This window comes from Thalia democratica, chromosome 8 (assembly GCF_965202585.1).
Source record: "Thalia democratica chromosome 8, ktThaDemo2.hap1.1, whole genome shotgun sequence".
NCBI lineage: Eukaryota > Metazoa > Chordata > Thaliacea > Salpida > Salpidae > Thalia > Thalia democratica.
Window position 1 is genome coordinate 13,090,965 of NC_139172.1, and position 17,388 is coordinate 13,108,352.

General features: G+C 25.9%; 1 protein-coding gene across 1 annotated transcript; it reads left to right on the top strand.

Annotated features, from left to right (window-relative positions):
• The first annotated feature begins 13,692 nt into the window (after positions 1-13,692).
• Positions 13,693-15,853, top strand: LOC145842915 (equilibrative nucleobase transporter 1-like). Its single transcript, XM_082950391.1, has 2 exons — positions 13,693-13,869; positions 14,585-15,853. The coding sequence occupies exons 1-2, from the start codon at positions 13,693-13,695 to the stop codon at positions 15,851-15,853; spliced, it is 1,446 nt and encodes a 481-aa protein (XP_082806517.1).
• The last annotated feature ends 1,535 nt before the right edge of the window (positions 15,854-17,388 follow it).

Below are 17,388 nucleotides of genomic sequence, written 5' to 3' on the forward strand. Positions count from 1 at the left end.
TAGATTGTTCTTTAATATTCCTCAAAAAAACTTTCCTGTTGATTAGATCAGAGTTGCCAATATTTGGATGAAAAAAGCTGTCCTGATAGATCTTAAACTGTCCTTAAGTCATCCGGAGTTTTTTCAAAAAAATTTGTTAGTTTTCAAAACTAATAAAAATCAAGTTTTTTAACAAAACTAGTTATGAAAAAGCAAAATATTACAACTATACCAAATAAATCTCATTCAATATATATTAAAAAAAATCTTGAAATTTTTTTTTAATTTTAAACTATCTAAAGTTTTTATTAAAAAAAAATAACTTTCCTGAGTCCACCTGAGCTTAAAAAAAATTAAAATATCCTGAGTTGACCTGAGATTTTAAAAAACTTTAAAATATTCCGAGTATCATAAGTGTATGGCAACTCTAATAGATAATTTTCCGATGCATAACTTATTTAAAAAATATAAGAAAACACATTTTTTATTTTTTTACTTATTTGAGTATTTTTGAAGTATGTCCTGTCAAAAATTGTATATTGCTAAATTAAACTGTACTTAAATTGAAATAAAACTATACAGTAGTTTAAATTTTTAAATACAAAATGACGTAGTAATCAAGTGTAAACATTAACTATACGCTTATACTAAAGAACCATGATGTACTAATAAAATTTGTTAGATTAAATTAAAACTAAAATAATCTAGCTACAAAAATGAAAATAAAACTTGTCTTAAAAATAAATTACAAGAAACTAACTACTTTAAAATTACTTGAAATTTGTCATATTAAACCACTCCTAGATATTTAATATTTCTATTCTGCTCAATTAAACAATCATTTACCTTAACACTAAATTCACTATTTTTTAGATATCTATTATATCTTTTTCATTGAATTTATTTGAGTACTTTGAATAAAAATATTAAATATCTAGGTGTGGTTTTAGATGACAAATTGAGTTGATACAAATAAAAACAATAGTTGTGTATTTGAAAGAAATAGAACAGGTCTTGGCCTAAATTCCTTTAGGTATCTAGTTCTTAAGTTAGTTAAGGACTAGTGTTCCAGAAAAACTTTAAAAATTTAAAAAGGGATGAGTTTTTAATATCGCTAAAAATTCTCCTTAAACTGTTAATTATACTGTTTAAACTGAAATGAAATTACAATCAACAGCCCTGGCTAAATTTACCACATCAAATAATATTGAATTCTCTGAAATGGAATGGCAAATATCATTTAAAATAAACTGCTCAGTGGCCAGAAAAACAGATATTTGTTCTATATGCAATCTAGAAAGATTTTCCATTGCCAAAGGGGACAGAGATAAAGCACTTAATGTAAGAAAAGAACTAACTTTGATATTCCCCCACTTTAGATCTAGTTATTTTTATTATTAATTTCTATATTTATTTTCATTTTATTTACTGTCCTAATTTTAAGTTTAATCGATTGAATTATTTATTACTATCAATTTATTTATAAGTATATTTTATTTTATTTGAATAGTGTTTTTGCTTAGATTCAATTTATAATTAATAAATTAACTTTCCTTGTATTTGCCTAAGCGCGTAAAAACAATTACTAATAGATCACTAATTAAGGGCATAGGGGGGGGGGGTAAACACCCTTTTTTGGTTTTTGATCTTATTTTATATAGTTTTTACTAAGCTACAAAATGCTTTTTACAGATTAAAAAAATTCAAAACAGTTTTTGAAATATAGCCTGTCAAAGTCGGAGCCAACAATAGGTTCCTTATGGGAGGCGCAAACTAAAACAGCAAAAATAGACTATTTCACTAAAAATCTATCTTCTCCTACGTTTTTTGAGATAACTACCTCAAATTTTCAGGAAATGTTCCTTGGTATATTTAGAAAATTCTGTCGCAAGGAATTTTTAAAAGATTGAAAAATAAAAATTTTATATAAAAGATAAACAAAAAAACAGTTTTTTTTTTTGTTTTTTTGTTATAAAATTTTTATTTTTTAATTTTTTTAAATTCTGTTCTGACAGAATTTTCTAAATATTGCAAGGAACATTTTCTAAAAATTTGAGGTAGTTATCTCAAAAAACGTAGGAGAAGATAGATTTTTAGTTATTTCTAGTTATTTGCCGTTTTAGTTTGCGCCTCCCATTAGAAACCTATTGTTGCCTCCGACTTTGACCAGCTATATCTCAAAAAATATTCTGAATTTTTTAAATCTGTAAAAAGCATCTTGTAGCTTAGTAAAATCTATATAAAATAAGATCAAAAACCAAAAAAGGGTGTTTACCCCCCCCTATGCCCTTAATTAATTATATTCTCATTACTTTATCTTATTAGATATTTATATGCTTAGTATCATATTGTCACTTAAAAAGCTCTGAAGATCCTTCTAGGTGAAACGGCATAAGCTTAAGATGACAATCATTGAATAAAACATATTTTAATAATTAGGCTCTTATATATTTAGCACTGTATTTCATAGTTTTATAACTTTTGTACTTAAACTTTAATGTATACAGGGTTGCCACCTGTTTCTTCAAAAAATTTTCCAGGTTCTCCAAATTTCTTCCAGGTTTTTAAAAGTACAGATTTTTGGGTCTATTTTAGTTTAAAGTTAAGATTAAGGTAAGAAATTTTGTTAAATAGTATAAAACATTGAAAAGATACTACTGCAAAGCTACTTTAAATATTGTTTTTAATAAAAAAAAATTTTTGATGATGACAGTTTTTTTTTAATGACAGATGTTTTGAGTAAAATCAAAATTTACTACTGAACATGTGAAAATTGCAAAAACTTCTGCTTTTTTTGCCTAAAATGTCAAACTACAGGTTTCAAGGTAAAGTTGCAACCCCATATATATAATAAATAACAGAAGATTCAGAAGGTTCAACTTTGGTTACATACATTTTCAAATTTTATTAATTTTATTACAGTAAAACAAGTTGAAAATCTTGGTAAAATAGTTATTATAGGTTAATGTATATAAAATACTATTTAAATGTGATTTGTCAAGAACTTATAGTGGGTTCACCCTGGTGGCAGTGATCACATGGTTGGATTGTTGGTATGGCTTTTTTATTTTAGTGCTATTGAACACTTGCTTAGGGATTTAAGCTTCATATTTTTTCTACTACATGTTATTTTAATTGTTGAGATTTAAGCCTTGTGAGTTTTCTCCAAACAAAGTGTCACTAAGGGTTTTTTAAGACAGTTTTGTTTTTATTATATAAATTCAATCAATTTAAATTTCAAGTTAAGGTTAAGACGACTTACAAGAACACATATATAAAGTATTAAAACTAAACAACCTCAATTTAAGGTTTGGTGCCCTAGGATATAAATATGAATATAAGGATGCAAATATTAAGCTAACTATAGAAACGTAGTTTGATTGATGAATTTTACCATAAACAAAAAAAATAGTTGTTAAAGTAAAAAAACTCAGTTTTTCTTTTACATATGTTACCAAACTTCTGCATGAGATATTTTTTCTCATTAGTTAAGCTTAGTTAAAAACTTGAGTTTTGTTTGAATCACTATCCTTTTTTGTAAATGTGTAGACTAATAGGTTTAGACCTGCAAGTTTTTGAATATTTTATTAGGAATCCTACAACCTAGCCACACATTTCTAGAATGAAACTGAATTTAAAATACTTTGGGGTTAATTATTGACCTAGAACCCTTTGAAAAATGGTGAAAAATAATTTTATTTCATTTGTAGCTAACTTTGGTTTCTGAAGTATGGATAAGCAGGATTTATTTTGTCAAATGATTTTAAACGTTTCATAGATATATTTATTAAAAGGGGATTTTATACTATGTAGAAAAAGGTCTGAAAACATATTTTAAAATTGATTAGATAGTTTTGAGTTTTTTGATTAGATAAGTATGAACTTGATTACATAAGTTTATAAAAAAAATGTAAAAGTACTTAAACTTAAGAAAAATTAAATTCTTGAATTGTTTATATTTGGTTTTTTTAAACTCTACAAATGGCTTTTAAATGAAAAATTCTTATCCTATTGAGGTGTATACAGACGAGTATTCAAATGACTTTAAGTAGAATATGTAGAAGCAAAATTAGCTTACGAATTCAAATAGTTTATATGTTTTTACAATGACTAAATTAATCTTCCTTAAATCAAGCAATTCGAATTTGTGCTGCACTTTCTTCTACAAAATTAGAAGTTTGACAGTCATATTTAGAGATAGGCTAACCCCAAGCCCAACCTCGAGTCTTTGGATGAAAAATTTTTAGAGCGTTGTAAATCACATAAAAAAACAACATATAAAAATTACTTCCTCGCTTTTACCATCATTCTGCGCTTTGAAGTTTTCTGAAACAAAACCTAAATGAATTATAAGGGACTTTAAAAGTTTAACCTTAAAGTTTTTGATTGGTAGGTTTTCTACATATAGCAGTTACCACATAAACATATTTTACAATTTTTAAGACTATTTGAATAAAATTTCATAGAGGTGTTTTTTGATTTTTGCCATTTTATATCATAAATCGTTCAAAACTTGTAAAATGTGTTTTTTGTGATAATTGCTATATGTATAAAATTTTCCAAACAAAAATTTAAAGGTCGAGTTTTTAAAGTCTTAAAAAATTTACATAAGGGTTTTTTTAGAAAAACATCAAAAATCTGAGTGGTAGCAAGATCTAGAAAGCTATTTTTATGTGATTTTCCAAGCTCAAAAAAATTTCAATGCGCTCATCAAAAAACAAAATTTTTGAGAAGCGCATTGAAAACTTTTAGCAACTTAAACACCCTTGTGGGTAATGTACAGCTTTTTGGAAAGATCCTGTCTATAATACATAAATTTTGTCCTGCAACGTAATTTTTAGCTTAAAATTTACTTGAGCAATACAAAAAAAAAATTGCTTAAAAAAACCTTTTTAAAATGAGTTTTTATTTTTGTTTTAAATACACAGTTCATCATTAATGTTAAGTTATAAAAAAACTTTAAAAACTTCTAAATACCGTAACAGTTTGAAACTTTAATATGTGATGTTTTGTAAATTTACTTTTAGATATTATTTTTTTTATTTGTCACTTAGATTTTAATTTATTTAAACAATGATGTCAATTAAAAAAGTTAAACTTACGTAGTACGTAATGCACATTGCGTACTTTTTATTTTGTTTTTAAAATCTTATAACACATATAAACAAAAATAAAAGTTAAACTTAGATCAGAATAAGAAATAAGACAACGCTTTCTACTGTTTAGAAATTATTTTAAAAGTCCTTTGTTACAAATACAATTTTGTACTAAAACTATAAAGTTTTGGTTAAAAAAAATTACAATAAGCAGATATTGTAGAAAATTTAAGTATTTTTTAACAATATTAAATCAGTAGTTTCAGATATCTACATAGGGTACAAAGTTTTTGTCCTGAAGTATTGAGTTTATATTATTTTATAAGACTATTTAGTTGTAAAACTAGTATTTTAACAATTGAAAGTTTTAATAGGCATTAATTAAAACATCGTTTTAAAAAATTTGTTTTAAAACGAAATCCTTTCAAATAGCATATGAATAGTTTTTAAGTTAATTTTTAAAGATAAACCTATCAACTTTTTAATACTATTAAGGACACTATGTTCAAGGTGAGTTAATAATATTTTGTATTTGAGGACACAAAAAACTTATTTTTAATTTTTTAGCTACAATAAAGCCAAACGTTTATACTAAAACAGTGGACTTATTTTAGTAGAGCAAGGGCCGAGGAAACGAAGAAAAAGTTTATCATTATTTGAAGAAAAAGTGTATAAATATAACTTTTTACATAATTTCTTGCCTAATACCTTTTTCCATTTCTTATTTGAATAAAGAAAATAGTTTTCATTTGAAAAGAATACTTAAAGTTTTTATTTAAAAAAAGTATTTTTGTTAATTTAAAGGCTAGTTTATTTATAGCTTTTTTGATTAACAATTAATTACTAATCGTTCGCAGTAGTCTATTAATTTTTAAAAATTAATAATTATGTTTATTTCAGATTAAAACATATTTTTATGTGAAAGAGTGTTGTATGTAAGACTCCTATTTATAATAATAATTTTAAAAGTAAAGAAAGGAATTTGTTTTAGTGTTTTAGCAATTCAATGATACATACTAGCTCTTTGTCCGCAAACAAACTCAAATCAATATAATTCATTAAATACTAAAGTTTAAATAAACTTTTATAGTTAAAAAAAATTGTTAATTATTTTAAGACCGTTAGTAAGCGAGCAAGAGTAGAAAAAGATCTGCCAAATATTTTGTCTATCTCTTTACCAGAGTCATGTTTTCATTTTTATTATATTTAATTAGTGAAGTCGTTAAACTTCTTAATAACAACAGTCGATAGATAACCAAGAGAAGTTTACTGTGTTATGGTTTATTACGGCTGTTAGTAAGTTCGAAGCCTTCTAAAAAAGCTTTACGAAAGAAGTGTGTCACACAATAGTTACGTTATGCAGCTGTTTGTCATAGTAAACAGCTGATTTTATTTTCAAAGAGTTTTTTTTTTGTCTGTTTACAACTTAAAATGGTAAAACTTGCTGTTGCAGTTGTACATCTTCTTACTCTTCCTTTTCAGTGATCAATTGCACTATTGATGTAGTAAATAAATGAATCATTCTAGTTTCATAGTTTAAAGGTTTACTGCAGACAGATTGTTCTTAAAGTAGTATAATTACGTTCTAATAATTTACTTATTTTATCTCGTTTTACTTTTATATTTAACTATATATGACTTTTAATGGGAGATATGTTCGTAGTTTTTTTATTTATTCGAACAAACTCGAAATATTTAAAAAAAATGTTTAGCCGATTAAATATTTTTAGTGATTTCAACCCAATTTTTTCGCAGTGCGCTGAAATTTTTCTTTGCAGCTTTAAGTGGCTCTAGAACAGTTAAACTCGGTAGACTAAATTTTTTTATTTGTGCTGGGTGGTCTTCTACAACATACATCTTCATAGTTTGTTTACAGTCAAACAAATTTAGTTTTAAAAACAATTTAAAATTAGGTGTAAAGCTTGGCTATATAATGGTTTAACACTCTGTGTCTAATATCCTATATGTAGATCTTACTGCAAAGCTATTTTTTTTAATCAAATCATAATTAAATTTCTGACAGGTTTATTTCAGCAGTATCAATTTGTGATATATCCGATTAGCTAGCTCGGTAAAACGTACAAGTTTTACCTTACAATACGTAATATGATACAGATTCAATAGGTCTTTGTTACAATCAGCACTATAGTAACAAAATTTTAATAATAATTATGAGTAATATGTCTGCCTTATAGTTGCCTTACTAAAATAATATAAATCTGATGCTTATTTTAAACTATGACTTTTTTTGCTAAAACTTTGTCAAATTTTTTTAGTTTATAACTAATAAGTATTATTAAGAAAACTACCTATTAAAATTTTGTTCGTATTTTTTGTCTTTCCCGCCCAAACTATCATAATTGCTGCGGAAATTGTTTATAATTCTAAGCGATTTCATTTAAGTTAACAATTTACAAGAAAATTTGTTCATACAATTTTACGGATACTACTATTTTTTCATCGATTCCACTTAAAAAGTATAGAGCCGCGCTAGCTATATAACATATACTGCAACATACAAAAAGTGTAAAACCATTATATAACAAACAATTAAATTGATTTAATTAAACTAATAGATTTAATGTAAGTATAGCTCTTTAGCTTTCATACTGCTAAACTAGATATAATGCTACTACTCGGATAGAATTCATTATTTTAATTGTTCGCAAAACTGATCAATATAACTCAGAGCACTATTAACTCATAAAGTATATAAAACTAACATCTAGAACTGAAACTTGTATAATAAAGAAATATTTGTTATATGTAAATGATAAAAATAATGTGGAAGAATTTTATGGTAAAAGTTTTTTTACTTTTCTCTTAAGTTATAAATTGTATTAAGCATTATGTATTTAACTATCGATGACAACTAACTTTTTTCTACTAAAACTTTTTGTATTTCCTTCTATCATGAAGAATTGTCTTATAAATATCTTAGTAACACAATTTTAACTTTTTTTTGGTCTAAATTTACGATTAGTTTTTATGTTTTAGCTGATTATACTTACATACTCATATCATAAATGATAGTCAATAAATTAAGTCAATCTTTACATTTACATAAGTATTTTATTTTTAAGTAAATTATTTTTTGTTTTATTTATCAAGTCAATTGTTTTTAGTAGCTGTAGAAAAGTAGTAAATAAAATAATATACCAAAAATTTTTACTTTATTATTTTTGTATGTATATGCTTAAATATTTTAGTCTTATAGTTAACTCTTGCTAGTGTTTACCACAAAGCAGCACATGGGTCAAAAAATATTTGCTTAAACTTCAATGATAAACATTATAACTTCAGGTTTGTTTGTTAATAATGTTTACCTTTTGCTTAAAACAAAAAGCTCCAAAACTGTAAAGATAGACGAATGTACTGTGTATTGAATAGAAGAGTAAAAAAACAAGTACTCTTTTCAAACAAATATTTATTTTTGTTTAACAGCTAAAAAACAACTGTTCAAAAATGGCTTATAGTTTAACTGTTGTAAAACTTTACTACTGTTTACAATAGTTTTGACCTTTTATCAAATAAATAAACTTTAGTTCTAATTTAGTATCTTTAAAGCTTACACTTTTTAAATATTTTTTACCTAGATGAGGTCTTTAGTTTAAAAGGATAGTCATTAAAGATGTTTATTGAAAAAATATATTGAAAGCTTTTTTTATGTAATAGTTATTTGAATAGAACTTTATTTATAAGAACTTTAGAAACTAAAAACTATTTTTATTATCTTATTTGAAATTCAACTAAAGTAGGAAAATTTCTAGGAGTAGTAAAACTGTCAATATCTTTGGTTTCTGGAGTAAGTACAGATGACTAAAAAAAGTTATGCGTTTAAACTATTTAACAAACTGTTATTTCTTTTTTATGATAAAAACTTATGATGAATCAAACTAAGCCTGCTTCATAAAAAAATATATTGGTATCTGTATACAAAAAAACTTATTAAGTTTTGGATAAAAAGTTAGGTACTTACATTAAAGTGAATTGAACGAACACGTATAACAATCTATGTGATATTTTGCAACCTGGTTTCGTCCTTGCTTTTATGCTTATACTAGTTTCAGCAATTTTGCAAAAGGATAACGATAAAAAAAAATTCTTTTAATGTCTTATTTATGAGTATCATTTTAGTTTAACTCACAACCACTTTATTTAAACTTTTCAATGCGTAATAAAATATTAAAACTTTTAATTATAACATTTTATGAACTTTATAACCTATAAATTGCAGTCAAAATTTGTAAACACTTAATTGAAGCAAAAGGATACTAAAAAATTAGTTTTTACGAGTATCCTTCAAACTAATTTGAAACTACTTTGTTTAAACTTGTCTTTGCCTTATAAATACTATTTAACTACTTTTTTAGAACTTAAAAATAATTTGAAAATATGACTTTTGTTTATTGAAATTTCTAAAACTTTTACTAAAGTAAAACGTTATCCAGTGGAAATGTTTTTGTAAGAGATCTCTTAATTGAATATAAAACTACTTTATTTAAACTTGTCTATGCCTAACAAAATTATATTCTTTAATTTTTTATAGTGTTCGAACAAATTTCGATGATGTATAACTTTTTTAATAAAATTTTTAAAGATTTAATGAAAACAAAAAGAATTTGCATTTCTTACTTAAAGTAAAACTAGAAAATTCATAATTGTAACAATGGAATTCTACTATTGATTTTATTGTATTTATCAACTTTGAATTTTTACTTTGCAGCTTATATAACTAAACATTTTTTTAAAGGTATATTTGAAAGGCTTTTTTTCTCATCAGTTTTGGTATCAACTCATTAATATCTTCTCTTACTAATTTTACATGCTTTTCCAATGGGTGGGAACATTGGAGAAGTTCTTCCAACTAAAAAAAATAAAGTAAAAACTATATAAAAAGTTTTAGTTTTGTTTTTAGTAAGTTTCGTATAAAACTTTTGCTTCTATTATGGATATTTTTGTTGAAACTCGGGTGCTGTTTCTGTTTTTCTCAGTGCATTGCTAGAGAAAAACATTAAATGCAAAGTTTCTATAATAAGGCGTACAGGAATTAAGTTGCGCATTTAAATTACTCGATAACAGAACAGTTATAAGTATCTTTCTACTAGCTAATGGTATAACGAAACAATAACTATTGTCAAGATTAATTGTATTTCATACTTTATGAACTATTTAGTAAATTCTAGTAAAATGTTATAGAAACCAAGGATTGCTATAGAACTGGTTACCTTAGGAAACACAATTGGAAATTGAAAAAATAAGTTATGAATAAGTTAAATTAAGTTCTATAAGAATTTTTTTGAAGTTAATTATATATATGATCACTTTTGCACAAAAAGCTTAAAATAGTCAAACTAAAATAAACTTCTGAAGTTTTTTTAATCGTTTTCTAAAGTGTAATGAATTATGCAACTACTATTTGATTTTGAATTTTCTTGATATTTTACTAACAAAGAAGTTGATAGGAAACTGTGAAACAAATAAAGGTTTAAAAAAATATACTATAAGTTAGCCTGGAATCCAATACAAACTCCCTATAAAAACTTACATAAACTTACTTTTATGCTAAGTTAGGATTACGAATCTCCATACGATTTTCTGTTTAGTATTTATTAACTTGTGTATAAATAAAAAAGTAAAGTAATATATCTTCAAATAAATAAAACTGTACCTCAATACTTAGTTTATTAAGTTATTCATAAAATTTCAAAACTATAACATTTTTTGATTTTATTATCGTAAATGATTTCTTACTCCGAGCTGTCCAAGAGTAAACAAAAATATTTTTTTTAATCTAGGGTGCATCACTAATAAATTCAGAAAGTAAAATTTATGAAAACTTATGTTCTTTAAAAATGGTTTAAAGGAAATTAAAAACTAATATATGTTTGAATAAAATAAAAAATGGGTATGTCGGTATAATAGATGGGTAGCTGTCTAAATTGCACGAGCGTACAAAATTGCACGATTGCACAAACTTGCACGAAGACATGCACGAGCAGACAATTTTGCACGGGTTAATTTTTTTAAAGTTTTTTTTATTAATTTCGTTAACTAATTATTTATTTTTTTTACTATCACTGTTACCCTAACCCTTACCCCAGGTCGGTAAGCTATTTTTGGTTTTTTTTTTGTAATATTTTTTTCTTATTTTTCTTTTACCATCACTGTTACCCCTGACATTTACCCATGGTGGGTAGCTTTTTTTTAATTATTATTATCATTTTTTAGTTTTTAGTTTTTATTATAATTTTCATTAGTCATTTAAAAAATTTTATTTTTACTACCACTGTTACCTCTAACCCTTACCCTCGGTCAGCATTTTTTTTCCTTTTTTTTTAATTATTATTTTTTTTTTTTTGTTTATTTTTTTTTTTTCTGTATTTTTTTACTCTCTTGCAAAAATGTAACTCGTGCAAAATTGACCCTTGGTGCAAATTTGGCTTCGTGGAATTTTGTTCCCTCGTGCAATTCAGACCCGTTCCCATAAAAGATACCTACAAGTTTTTTATGAATTTTTTTAAATATATTTTGTCATATGGCTAAAATAGGTTATAAGTTTTAAAGTAAAGTAATTTTTAGTAATTTTTAATGTCTTTTTTTTCAATTTTTTGAATTTTTTGTTTTTATTATACTAATACTATTAATTAGACCTACATACGCTTTTTTTAATTTTTTAGAATAAATACTATTTTTTCAGATAATTCCCTTTAAACATTTTTAAAGTATTTGGTTTTTCGAAATTTGAATTTTTATGTAACCAAAAAATTAAAAATTGCACTGAGAGTTAAAATCTATCCAAACGGTTATGAGTTTACTTGTTAACTGTAAAAAACCATGCTACAAATGTTTTGCTTTAATATTTATAAGAAAAAATCATCATCTATAATAGTCAACTTTTACATGTTTTGGCCATGGCCACCATTCAATTTATTTTATTCATTTTGCTCAATTTTACTCAACTTTAACAATTCTATTCTGAAAAATATGCTTAAAAAAGTTATTTATTGATTAAAGACTATAATAAAATAAAATTCTTAAATTAGTCTTAAATAATTGCTTTTATAACAAAATTAAACCTATACAAAATGATGTGTAAGTTCAATTATTTTTATCTAAATTAATTTGCATAATCAACTTGAGTTTGTAAACAAACATTTAGTATTTTATTTGCGCAGGTTGTCTATCAAAGTTTGTACAAGCTAATTATATTAAGAATATAACATTACACTCGTTTAATATAAAATTTAAAGACAAATTCTATGTTGAATAGTTTAAACATTTGATGAAGAAGCAACAAAAAAGAACCATTTAGCAAAAAACGCTTTTCCTTTATTAATGTTATGTCGTATATATCTATAACTTTTTTGTAATAGTATATACATTTTAAGAGTTTTTTTAATCTTGTATACTTAAAATAAAACGAAGGATGCTTGCACCAACAGTTTAAATGCAATTCTTTCTTAAGTAGACAGTTTAGAATTATGTGTAAATTATCAAACAAAAGTCTCCAAAAACATTACTAAAAAGCGTAAATTAACAACATTAAATGATCTGAACGGTCTAAACTAGGGTTTCCAAATTGGGCAATATCGTCTCTTCAGGTAAATACTAAAGAAGGTAAAAAGTTAATTAAGTAACGAGAGAGAGAGTACGATCCTGGACTTTCATATGCCGTGAGACAATAAACTCTCAAATTGTCTCACGGCATATGAAAGTCCCGGCTTCGGTTCTTTAGACTTTCGCCAATTTTTTTGTTGATCGTATTCAAAACAAGCGTACCAGATGTCTTGAACGTTGCACGGCAAAAGACAATGCTGAAGTCACTGATCAATAACAGCAATCGGTTGCTTCATGCTTGCATGTATAAACCGTTTTATAGATTAAAACTGCAAGTTTTCGGTTGTGACTAAATGAAGAGTCTTAATCAGGACGAAACCGGTTTCAGTATGCCTAAAGCTTGTGGTCTGATGATCGAATTGGTATGATCAAACCATGTAAACTTGAGCTTGTCTCACGGCATATGAAAGTCCAGGTTACGATTCTGTAGACTTTTGCCAATGTTTTCGCTAAATATATCATTGTGTTTAAAATGTAAGTCAACTAAAGAGTAGCATAAAATATTTTATTAGTTCCCAATTTTTTTTAATGATTAATAATCTCATGATGTGTTCCTATATATTTAATTAAGGGTAATATATAATTTTCTATAATTATATAAACATAACGTTATGGTTTTACCTATATAAATTAATATATATATATACAGTTTATTGCAAACTGTAAAAAAAAAGTGTTTCATAAAGCTAAATGATTTTAATCCTGAAATGTTAAAGCTTGAATTAAATTGCACTGTGCTTAACATTAACACAAAATCTTTAACAGCTGAGGATCAAAGCATTTAGCTTTACATATGTACGGTTTTTTTTATAGAGTTTGAAATAAACTATTCAAAAGCTCTTTTAGTGGGCTCTGTGGAAGGTTATTTAGTTTATCTAACAACATTATTATCGATATATTTATTTATTTACTGTATAAAGCTTTGATTCGAATAAAAAAATAATTTATTCAACCAAACTATTACAGTTTTAAAGAAATTATATTTATACTCCAAAAAATGGGTGTGCAACTATTTCTAACAATAGTGTTCGGTACAATTGAATCCTTAACTTTTGCCGGGGCTGCTTACGGTTGGGCTTCCTTATATCCAATTCTGATCAAAGAAGGATTTTTTTCTGACGGTTGTGATCAGAACAATTCACTGAAAACTGCTTATAATGAATGTGAATCCCAGGTATATATACACAGTAAAACTAGTTTCATTACTTAAGCGTTACTTTAAAACTTGTTTAAATTGAAAAACAAAACTCTGCACACCAAAATGGGACACGTTCAAAATCTATCCGCGATCAAAATCCACCCGCGCTCAAAATCTACCTAGTCAAATTCGAGAACCGCTTACCGTTCGAGGGTAAGGGTTAGGGGTAACAGTGATAGTAAAAAATAAATTTAAAAAAATTCAAAAAAAGTATATAAAATAAGTTAATAAATAATAAAAAAAAACGGGTGGATTTTGAACGCGGGTGGATTTTGATAGTATACCCACCAAAATAGTTACTTCAACCTTTAAAAGAGAATATTGTTAAAATATGCTTTTTAAATACAAACATGCACAATTTACACACTTGTTACCTTAAACGAGATAATAACTTCTACTACGTTTAATGGTGTATTTTCAATGAGTCTGTACTAATTGTAATGCTGTATTTTATTCAATATAAAACTAAGTATGATTTTTAAAAGTATTACATGAATATTTTACATGACATAATAAAAAATCGAATTTAAGTTCTATGAAAAGAATTTTGTATTTTTAAGATAGCTTTTTATACTCTAAATTTCGTGTTGTTTTTTAAGCTTGTAAAACCGTTAATAAAAGTAACTATAACAAGTTTTAGTTTTTTTAATTTTTAATAGTTTAAAGTGAGCAGCATAAGTTTTAAAACTAGGTTGAGAATCTCAATCTTGTTTTTACAATCGTATCTTCAATACCTCCACTAGCAGCTATCGGTTTTGGATATTGTCTTGATCGGTTTGGCAATTGGATCATTCGTACTGTAATCTTATTAGTGTTTTTAGTCGGATCATTGGTAACTGGTTTTGCTACACCAAACAAATCATGGCTGTTGTACTTGTCACTCTCGTTGCTGAATTTCGGGGGATTTGGAATTTTAATTGCAAACCTGACTCTTGGGAACCTTGTGCCAAGATATAGAGCGTCAATAGTAACATTAATTAGTGGAGCATTTGATTCTTCCACCATAGTTTTCCTGGTTTTTTACGAGTTATACAAAACAGGTGTTTCTTATAAAAACCTATTTATTGTTTACTCTTCGCTAATCTCAGTTGCATTTGTTCAAACTTTTTTTTTAACTCCAAAGCAGAACATACCTTATGTTCTACCAGAGAACTACAAATATGGGTACAAAGAACTTCTTTGTTTTAAAAATGATAATAGACTTAATGACGGTTATAGCTCTTCTGTAGACTTAAAAGACAAAAACTACAATAACTTTGAAAATTCAGATGAAAACCCTGATAAATTAACTTTAAAAGAATGTTTTAAAGAAGTGTTTACTTGGACCGAAATGATTCACTACTGTGTAGTACATTTTGTCGTTACATTCTTTATCGGATCTTTTAATTCTTGGATAGAAACAAAAGTTCTTTATGATCAAATTGACACATTTATTACCGTTTTTGGAATACTACAGTGTCTTGGAATAGTTTTTGCTCCTATCAGTGGTTTACTAATCGACAGACTACGTACAAAGTTTTCCAAAAAAATTGGCTTGAGACTAGCTTCATTTAAATCAGTCACCACCTTGCTTATCGTTAACGATTTTTTGGTTATTCTCATGTTGATTTTTAGTCTTATTCCTAACGCCGAGATTCAGTACATCACTATGACTCTTCAGGTAATCAGTAGAGCTTTTGTGTATTCTACTGCCGCAGCTTTTGCAAACGCTGTGTATCCTACAAGTTGCTTCGGAGTAATTTACGGAATAACAGAAGCCATTGGGGGAGTTATTCTTTTACTGCAGTACCCAGTAACTTTGCTACTTACAAGGGTACTTAAAAACAACTTCTTTATTTTAAACTCGATTCTTCTCGGTCTCGCTATAGCTTGCTTAGCACATCCAATCTACCTTATGGTTCTTGTTCATAAACGGACTTTAATAAGAGAAGGAGTCAATGAAAAAAAGACCAGACTGTAGATACCTCTTGAGAAGTAGAAAGCAAGTACCGGATAACCTTGCTAGTAAAATTTTCTGTCAAGAATCTATAACAAAACAAAAATAGAAGCTGAAGTCAAAAAAAGAAAAACTAACGGTCTAAGAAAGTTTAAAACTAATAAGTGGATGAACTTAAAAGCAAAACTATGTTTTTGTTACTTAATAAACTCAAAAGTTTGTTTTAACTTTTAATGTTTGCTATAACCTAAGAAACGTTTTGAAAATATCTGTTTTTATTTTACCTACTTAAATTATGATTGTTTCGTAAAGCAACCAGTGTAAAATTTTTAAAATTTTTACAGAATCAAATGTATAGTTTTTCAGTCAATTGTAGTTTTGTATAAAAAGTTATAGTCGATTTTTTTGCATTTCAAATTATTTTTTGTATAAAAAACGTATGAAACTTTGTATATTGCAAACGGGTGCACGACTATTCAAATTATGACAATTTTTTTTTCTGACAATTCAAATTTTAATAACTCATAGTTATTAGAAACTTATCAAAAAAAGAAAAACCAATAACTTTTACTTTATATTATTATTTATTAGGTCTACAAGACCAATTTTGTTTTTTAAACTTAAACTATTTTTTGAGAAATGACAATTAAATTTTAAATACTTGATAAACTACAGTTAATTTAAGTAATTATAAATTTGCTTTTGTTATTTTATAATTTCATTTTTCTAAGTCATATTTATTATTAGATTATTTACTAACATAAGAAACTTATTTTTTTTCAATTTTAAAATATTTTTGGAAATGTGGCCTCTTTTTTTTTTGTAAGAAATTGAATTTTATAAATTGAGTTGTCTTAGGAAGAAGCAATTCACTCAAGTTGAAGAAAGTTTTTAGGATGTTTTGATCAAAACTTTTTCTCGAGCATGTGTTTTTTTCAATGATCGGATAAAAATACGCATGTTTCGACAAAAGTATCTAGAAACTAAAAAAAGAACAATAATAAAAATTACAAAAAATCATAAGCTAAAAGGTCTCTGGCTCATAGAATTTTCAAATACTCAAATAGAAATGATAATATATCGGGGCATAACTTTATTTGTTGTGATATCTTAGAATAACGTAATAAACAAAAATACAAAAGAATCAAAACAAACATTTTAATTTATATTTTACAGATGACTGTAACGTCATACACATACAAGACTCTAATATCAAATCATGCAGATATCAAGTTATAATAATATTAAACGTTTATTCGAAATCATAATAAAATAGAACAGTGCTTCTGAACTTTTTTCTAGTGGCGGAACCCTTTTCCAAAGTTCAACTTTTCCGCGGAACCCCTAATTTTAATTTTACATAAAATGTTTAATTAAATAAATGTTCTTTTTTTAAAATCGAAAGGCTTCGCGGAACCCCATTTCAGAAGCACTGAAATAGAGTATCAAATTCAAAAACTTATTTTTTTGTTTCTTTTATATTTTTTATTTTTACGTCCTAATTTTAAAGATATCATACAAATAAAATAAAGTTTCAAATTTTTAATATTTTTATTAAG